The sequence below is a fragment of the Gavialis gangeticus genome, unplaced genomic scaffold (assembly GCF_001723915.1).
Source record: "Gavialis gangeticus isolate Ggan-Ray unplaced genomic scaffold, GavGan_comp1, whole genome shotgun sequence".
Taxonomy (NCBI): domain Eukaryota; kingdom Metazoa; phylum Chordata; order Crocodylia; family Gavialidae; genus Gavialis; species Gavialis gangeticus.
The window spans coordinates 142,354-150,611 of NW_017728982.1; the positions used below are offsets into that span (position 1 = coordinate 142,354).

The window sequence follows — 8,258 nt, forward strand, 5'->3', positions numbered from 1 at the left end:
TTTTTGCTTTATTATATTGCATTTTAAGTTAGACTAAGCTGCACATGCTGTCACTGTGTCCTACCGGGCTCTATCTTGGCGTAGGTGGTTTTCCTGTTGTTCTTTGTCACGTGCTTGCAAATTTCTGTGTTTGATAAGCGCTCGTTTTAGAGAGCGGACTATTATTGTTCAAGCATTTGTGAATTCAGTGCCACAACCTAGTCGAATATTAAGTCTGGTATCACCTGCCTGGTGTTTCCGCTCCCCAACTCTCTGCTGGAACAGGAGGCACACTGAGGAGCATTGCCCAGGATGAAGTGCACTTGCTCTGAATCATGCATGCCCCTGTTCAGTATGATATGCAAACGAATTGTGCAAAGAGGCAGCTTCCACTTATTAGTACAATGGAGCTGGAAACCACGGCCAGTTTGGAGGGGCTCTCGATTGTGCCCCCTCCCCATTTTTGGCCTGCCTCATGAGTTGTTGGTGGGTTCAAGAGAAGAGCTGTAGCCAGCTTCCAGGAACAAGTTAATTTATTAATAATTAACTTAAGGAGAGGGAGACAGGAGGAGGCAGAGGATGAGCGCTGGCTCCAAACAAACCTCCCAGTGCCTGTTTGAGTCAATCCGCAAAATTGGAAGCTTTTGCAAGGGCCTTGTCCCCCAAGTGCTCTAACCCCAGGTGCATGGGGGGAGAGGGACACGCTCCAGCACAATGGACACACCTGCAATCTTCACAGAGGGAGAAGTCTACCAGGCACATTTCGACCCTAGAGACTACTTGGAAACATGGTACAACTTTGACGGGGGTCTTTCCAATAAGAACAGTCTGATGACATCTGTCCTGAGAAACCTGCACAAGGTGTTCTCTGCAGGTGAGCCCACGGCACCGTGAACTGGAGGGATCCCTTTCCCAGCATGGGACTGAAGGGTCTGTTGCGTTGCCTTTGCTCTGCGCTGCAACGTGATCTCTCGAGGGGATTTTCAGGCTTTCTGACGATGGGGCAGACCCTGGGGCAGGGATCTTGCTTTTGCAATGCCCAGGAATGTCTGGCCAATACAAATGACAAGGGACAAAACCTCTGTCTGGGTAGTGAGCAGCCGCAGGGCTGGGACGGAGCAGCTTTCTGCAGCGCCGTGTGCATCACGCACTGGTGGCGCCTCTCCAGAGCCAGGGGCAGTAGGTAAAGTCTGCCACCCCCCACATGAATACATTGCCAAGCATTTTGGCTACTGGGTTTCCTCACCTGGGTCCACATGGGTGCCAGTCTCTGCTCAAGCAAGGTGGGGGCTGGACTAGCAGGTGGTTTTGAGGGGCACTGTCGGACCTGGAGCTGGGAAGCACAAGGCCAGAGACTGGGGAGAGGTGGGGCTGTGGGCCTGCACCTCGGGACTTGTGCAAGGGGAGCAGCACAGGCACTCGGGACACAGGTTTTTGGGGAGCAGGAGGTCGGGCTCACTCATGATCCCCATTCAGCGTGCGGGAAGGAGAAAGATTCATGGACTCATCCAAAGCCTTTGAAGGGCTGCGGTGTCCTGCATCCCTGCTGTGGGCTTGGGTAAGAGGAGCCCAGGTCCTGGCCGTGTGAACACTGGGTTGGGCTGCTGGTGCACCGCAAGGAGATAGCAGCCAGTGCATCACCCGCCTGAGGCAGCAATTTTTTTTTTTTGCAAAAAAATTTATTTTTTTTCTATATAATAAATATCTATATCTATATAACTTCACCTCCAACACTGCCAACTGGGCCTTGTGGTTCACTTGGCAGCTGAAAGCACACTAAAACACCATTACACAGTTCGCACCGTGCAATTGCACGAGGCAGCAATTAGGAACAAGCACCCGCAGCCCCCAGACAGGAGCGAGTGCCTCCCGTGCCAGAGTCACGATGCTCCCCCCCGTTCCCATGCAGGTGATGTGAAGGGCGACACCCTGATAGACATTGGCAGCGGCCCCACCATTTACCAGCTCCTTTCTGCCTGCGAGAAGTTTAACGAGATCATCACTTCGGACTATACGGACCGGAACCGCCAGGAGCTGGAGAAGTGGCTGAAGAAGGAGCCGGGAGCGTTTGACTGGACCCCGGCGGTGAAATACGTGTGCGAGCTGGAGGGACAGAGGTAGGAGCCTGGCTGCTGGCACCCACTAAGGCAGAAGGGGCCTTTCCGTCCCTCTCCTGGAGGGGACAAGGGCTCGTGGTGGTCCGCAAGATGAAAACGCAACGACACGCTTCCTAGGGCATCGGTCAGAGCAGAAGTGTCATGGATGCGGGGAGAGTTTCTAACATAGGAACCAAAAAAAGCACTTCTGGCAGGAAATACAGCACCACGGCTCCACTGTGCCAGGCTCTGTAGTGAGGCACAACAGCCAGGCTGGCCCTGCCTCACGCTGGCTTAACCCCCGAGGGTCACACTATTGCAATGAGGTAGTTATAGGTATGTTTTAGGCAGAAGGCAGGGCAGGGTGGCACCTTAGACACTACCTGGTTCAGAGGCATGGGCATTAGTGTGCAGAAACCTGCTTCCTTCATTAGATCCTGCAATCTGCCCACTATTGCATTGCACCATGTGCCGCGCACCACTGGCACTAGGTGAATGAGGCAGTGCAAACAATTCATGGTACGACAACCGGTAGGTCTGTATGCAGCGACTGCAGGAGTTCGTTCCTCCAGGCACAAGGAGCAATGGTCTCAAGTTGCAGCAAGGGAAGTTGAGGTTAGATATTAGCAAGAACTTTCTCATTAGGACGGTGGCAAAGCACTGAACAGGTGACCCAGAGAGGTGGTGGCATCTCCATCCTTGGGGGGGACTCAGCTAGACAAAGCCTAGGTTGGGATGATGGAGTATGGTCCTGCTTTGAGCAGGGGGGTAAACCGAGGTCCCTTCCAGCCCTCACTTCCTATTATTTGAATTAGCACCTTCTTCCAGCAGAGAGGACCTCCCGGTTCTCGCTCATGCTGTAATCCAGGGATGGTGCAGAGCCACTCGAGGTGGTTTTAATCCAGCCCCTTGGCCTGGCAGCATGTTGCAGTCTCCACCTCCTGCCTGGCTCTTGGCCTCTTACAGGAGCAAGCTCCACAACCTAATTGTGCATTGCGTGGGCAAGAGCACTCTCTTTGGTCCATTTTAATGCTTTGCCTTTTGGTTTCATTGAACATCCTCCCGTTTCTCTGTACACGAGCCCCCAGGTCAGCGGGTAACCCCACAGTATCACTCACTAGATATTTCCTCCCAGGGAAAAGTGGGCTGAGAAGGAGGAGAAACTGAGGAAGAAAGTGAAGCAGGTTCTGAAGTGCGATGTGAGGAAACCCAACCCTCTGGCCCCCGTGACGCTGCCCCTGGCTGACTGCCTGCTCTCCATGCTGTGCTTGGAAGTTGCCTGCAAAGACCTGGGCACCTTTCGTGCAGCCGTGAAGAACATCAGCTCCCTGGTGAAGCCGGGGGGATACTTGGTGTTAAATACAGTCCTGAAAGGAACCTACTACTTGGTTGGGCAGCGCAACTTCTCCTGCCTGGGCCTGGACCAGGAGTCGGTGGAGGCAGCTGTAAGAGATGCTGGGTGTATCATTGAGCACATCCAAGAGGCTCCAGAACCTGCTCCCGAATCCATCTCGGACTACACCGACCTGGTCAGTGTGGTGGCACGCAAGCAGCACGCTGCATGAGTCTGGTAAGAAATGAGCAGCAATGAGGTAGGGGCAGAGGCTGTTTCGAGCCTAGCTTGCAGGTCGCTGGGTTGCAGTGTGCCCCTTAATTAGTTCCCTGTCCGGAGGGTGGAGATGGGGTGACCCAGCTCCCCCAGTCAGCTGTGTTGTGCCCAGTCCAGCTTCAAGGCCTCAACCACGTAGTCCTTGCAGAGAGCGAGCAGCTGCGGTCACCTCTGCACCACGGGGCAGATGGACCTGGAGACCAGGGGTGATGCAGGGCACTCCCCCTGGGATGCCTGCTGCTTAGGCTGAGCCAGGGCAGCAGCACAGCTGAGGGGACGGCCACAGGCACCAGGCTGGTGCCACCCTGTGCAGACGCACACTCACAGCATCATGCGGCTGCTCGCGGCTCCATTCAGCCCTGCTGACTTGCTGAGTCCAGGACATCCTGGGCCTGAGATTGTGCCGTGTGACTACCCACCTATGTTAAATGCCCGCTACAAACCAAGCCCCCTGCTAATGCCACTCTGGCAGGGGCCAGACAGAGGGGAAGCAGACAGGAGGGTGTCTGGCCTTGTCCTGCACTGCCTGGGGGTGGTCACGCTGTTCCCTACCCAGACCAGGGCCCCGGGGGCTTGCTGGCTGCACGTTATGCCTGGCAGGCAGGGGCGTGCGAGTGCAGCAGAGACAATCTCTGTCTAGATGCTGACCCAGGACCAGGTTCTCCAAGCTCCTGCCACCATCCTTTCTTGCAGGTCACTGTATACAGGCACGGCCACATGCACCCTCTGGAAGATGCTCTCCCCTTTCCCCAATATCTCCCACCCCCATCTCTCATACCAGGAGGCCCAATGAGGATCATTGCCCAGAATGACTCGCACCTGCTTCAACTCCACTGGTCTGCTCTGAATCAGGCCCAGAAAATACTCTTACTTGCTATCTCGTGGAAATTGCTCTAGGAAGGTGGCATCCTTCAGCACTAAGTAAAATGGAGCTGGAAACCTTGGCCAGTTTGTGAGGATTTATTTCACGATTCCCCCAATTTTTTAACTTGTTTCCTGCCTCCTGTGCTGTTGGTGGGTCCAGCAGAGGAGCTGTTGTGGATGTGCAGGAAGAGGGTAACTTCCCTGGCAGAGACCCAGGCATCTCTAGGCCACGTCCTTGCCCGACATCCCCACTCCAAGTCCTCAGCCCCAGTGCTCGTAAAAGGGAGCACCCTGTTAAACTATCGCCCCTTCAATGCCCCGTACATCCAGTCCTGGGGAACGTTGCAGAAGCAGTTTTCTAAGGTCACAGCACTGAACTGCTCCTTGCCTCAGTCCCTTCTTGTCCTTAAGGAAACATCCCCAAAGGGATACTGCACCACCCCCCATCCCTCACGCCCCAAGCGCATGTCATAGCTGTGGAGGATGCTCAGAGCCCTACACACCCCCAGTGCCTGCCTGGCAGCTGTGTTATCATCCTACGGCAGCATAATCCAAACCCAACCAGTTAGTTGGTAGCTCAGGGAGAGCTTGGACCTTGTTCCTTAAGATGCATCCTCAGGCTCATTTTATATTAAAAAGCACCTACACCATGCCATTAGATATAGCAGGACTTGTACCCAAGGCATTCAGACAAGGTCTGAAACAACTGGACTAAAAAAACACCAAGAAGCTCACAAAGTTTCCTGAGCATTTTCTTTTTATTGGGACCATTTTTTTCTTTTGAAACAAGGGACAGCTGAACTTCAACAGATTGCACCCAAGCACAACTTCACCATATCTTTTTTTTTATTTCCTCAAATAAATCATTTCCTACAGTGCATTAACAGTTGTAAATTGGTGACTAGGCATCACCTGTCACATTATTTTACCATTTGTAAGTCAGAACAGGAAATATTTTTATTCAACAAGTAAGAACACAGATCAGATCAGTAGACAGAATGAAAACGTTTATTCCTCCAGCCAGTGCTCAACAGGAAAGGGTAATGGCCAAGTCTTCTCAGTATAGAAGAGCACCAGCCACAAGGTGAAAAGTTTTTTTTATACCTTTTATTGTTCGATTGTGCACATCCGGTTTGGTGTTGAGCATGCCAACTACCTCTAGGTTCATTTGGACACGAGATCTTCGTGCCCGTGGAGATGGAGATTAACCCTTTCAAACGCCCACGGAGCCTTAACTTAGACGCAAATTGCACCACACACAGCCTCAAACTGGCCCCACAACCTACAGCTAAAGCAAGCTACAGCCAAACCACTAACCAAACTGAGCACAAACCTGCATTTCTGCACCAACACTGAGAACTGCTCAACAAGCCAACCCAGAAAACCCTACACACTACCTTCAATCACATCTGTTCTGATCAACTCCTGAACTAACAAAGCCAAACAACCTGCAAAAACCTAGACTGCCACGTATCAAAACGCACAACTAGCTCAATGCCTCAAACTCACTGCCTACAAATCAAAGCCAACCCAAGACCGAGTCTATGGTGCAACTTGAAGCATGCAGCAGCTTGCTCCTGACAGTTTGAAAGTGTAGAGATGCACATGACAGTCTCCAGCTGTACTTATCTAAGCATACATTAAACATATGCCTCTCTTCCTCCTGTCCACCCCAACCCACACTTGTTGCTTCTGAGCTTTCTTGTCCTGCTTCTGCTCCTTCTTCTCCAGCTGCTCTTCAGGGACCTGCAAGAGTACACAAAACAGAAATGAGTTGGCTGGCAATAAACTGCGCACCTCACAAGAAATGTAAAATAATGTAGCTCACAGCGCCCATTACACTCACAAGCTTTTAAAACAAGAGGGGGTGTGACCTGCTTCCTGCTTACAGGGAGGTCCCACTGCTGCAGGGCTCCCTCAGCCACATTTTGGCTCTTACATGACTGAGACCTAAGAGCAGGGCGGTCACTGTGTCCAGAGTCCCTTTCCTTCGCACCCTTTTCCCTGGCTGGCTTTCCTCCCACCTCACACCCTGTCCCAGTCTTTGTTCTTGCAGTGCTCAGAGGACTTGGTGAAGGGGTAAGTCAACACAGCCTGAGCGCGTATCAAGCGGCTGCAGTGTCTCCCTTTTCAGTCCTGCCGTGAAGGGGTTCCTGCAGCCTCCCTGTAATCCCTAGGTAACCCCTCTGCCCAACCACACAAAGTAGCCTAAGATTTGGAGAAATCAGGGCAGGACATGTGCCTTGCTTATAAGCCAGGAGACCCAGGACATCCTGGCACTCCAAGCCTTCCACTGCTCACGGAGCCCTAGTCTTTACCCAAACTCTCTCACCTTTGTCTCCCGGTGGGCTGGCACGGTTTTCTGCCTTGGTTACTGGTTAACTCCTATTTGTCTGTTGTCTTCTCTGCTTCTTCCTCTGGAGGCAAAAATGACAAGACAGAAATGGGATAGAAATCAGCACAATGGAAGATGGGTCTCCAGGCCCCAACTTCTCTCCATGTTTTACCCTTACCTGGACCTGCGGCCACTGTCCTGTCCGTGGAAATGGGGGAGGGCAGACGTCTGCGGGCGCGGCTGCCAAGATCCGGGCCAGCCAGAAGCAGAGTGCGAAGGGCCAGGACTCTGGACAGAAGTGCTAGGGTGGCACCATGAAGGTGACCACAAACACCGGCAACCCTGCTTACAGGGCAGTGCTCCCTGTACACAGCTGGCTACTGGGGGGTGAAGCCCAGAGATAAAAACCTGTAAAGCCCTGAATGATAGGTAACAGGTGCCTCAGGCAGTCTCAATCAGGGCTTAAAGCAGCCCCACGCCTGGGGACACAAGGGCCGTGACTTCAGCCTGCCATCACGGCTGCTACAGAGCCCAAAGGGCTAAACGAGGCCTCCTCACCCAAGGTCAGAGGGGGTGGGGGCACAACCCTGTTTACAGGGTGCAAGAAGAAACCACCTCAATGGTGCCAGGAGCAGCAAAACAGAGGAGCAAAGACCTGAACCCGAGTTACAGGAAGGTCACGAAGCCTCAGGGGTCCCAACGCACTCAGTATCCGCCAGAAGCCTGCAACCTTCCCCATAATCTGTGGGTATCGTCTCTGACCAACCTCACTAAGTGGAATGAGACTCGACCCAAATCAAGGGGGCCTGGATCCTGATTACAGGCTGCAGGCCAGGGTCGGGGGCGCAGATGAACGGCTGGCCAAGTGCCAGGCCACTCGTCCCCAGGGACTCAGGTGGGGAATACGTGGCCTTCTCTCCAGGAGGGCAGACACTGCAATCGAGCTACCAAGTGCCCAAAAGTACCCAAAAAGAGGGGGCCTAAGGCCTGTGCCCTGAAATACAGGGAGGCCGTGTTCCCAAAAGTATTAGAGAGGGGACCTAATGCTCCCCGATGCCAAGAGGCCTGGAAATCCATCCCCCTAGGTATGGAGGTGGCAGGAGAAGGCTACAAGGACGCATCTGGCCCCTTTCTCAGCACTGGGAAGAAAATAAAATACGCTGCAGCGATTTTAACAACAAAAAGAAAATAACAAACGCTTTCGCTCCCAGGCGCTGCTCTCTCGCTCTCCACACACTTACAAGGGAAAAAGTGTTCCCAGGCCAGAAAGGAGCTCGATGCTGCAAACTGCTTGACCTCGAGCCCTACACTGAAAATCCTCCGCTCCCAGGGGGCGAGAAGGCTGAGACCGGCGCCCTCATTACAGGGCACGGCC

The 8,258-nt window shown here is 53.2% G+C and overlaps 1 protein-coding gene and 1 long non-coding RNA gene across 2 annotated transcripts; one reads left to right on the forward strand and one right to left on the reverse strand.

The window, feature by feature from the left end:
* Nucleotides 1-570: 570 nt before the first annotated feature.
* Nucleotides 571-4,628, forward strand: LOC109293765 (nicotinamide N-methyltransferase-like). Its single transcript, XM_019511866.1, has 4 exons — nt 571-853; nt 1,889-2,096; nt 3,211-3,645; nt 4,378-4,628. Exons 1-3 carry the CDS (start codon nt 694-696, stop codon nt 3,638-3,640), a joined length of 798 nt encoding a protein of 265 aa, XP_019367411.1. The 5' UTR covers nt 571-693; the 3' UTR covers nt 3,641-3,645; nt 4,378-4,628.
* Nucleotides 4,629-5,287: 659 nt separating this feature from the next.
* On the reverse strand, nt 5,288-7,317 carry LOC109293771. Its single transcript, XR_002096395.1, has 3 exons — nt 7,062-7,317; nt 6,881-6,965; nt 5,288-6,294 (listed from the first exon to the last, which is right to left on the reverse strand). It is a non-coding gene; the product is annotated as an uncharacterized LOC109293771 (long non-coding RNA).
* Nucleotides 7,318-8,258: the final 941 nt, after the last annotated feature.

Excerpts from the sequence above, each read along its gene's own strand:
- LOC109293765 (XM_019511866.1), top strand. The coding sequence starts at position 694 with ATGGACACACCTGCAATCTTCACAGAGGGAGAAGTCTACCAGGCACAT. Across the intron at positions 854-1,888 it reads GCACAAGGTGTTCTCTGCAG|GTGATGTGAAGGGCGACACC; the intron begins GTGAGCCCACGG and ends GTTCCCATGCAG. Across the intron at positions 2,097-3,210 it reads TGCGAGCTGGAGGGACAGAG|GGAAAAGTGGGCTGAGAAGG; the intron begins GTAGGAGCCTGG and ends ATTTCCTCCCAG.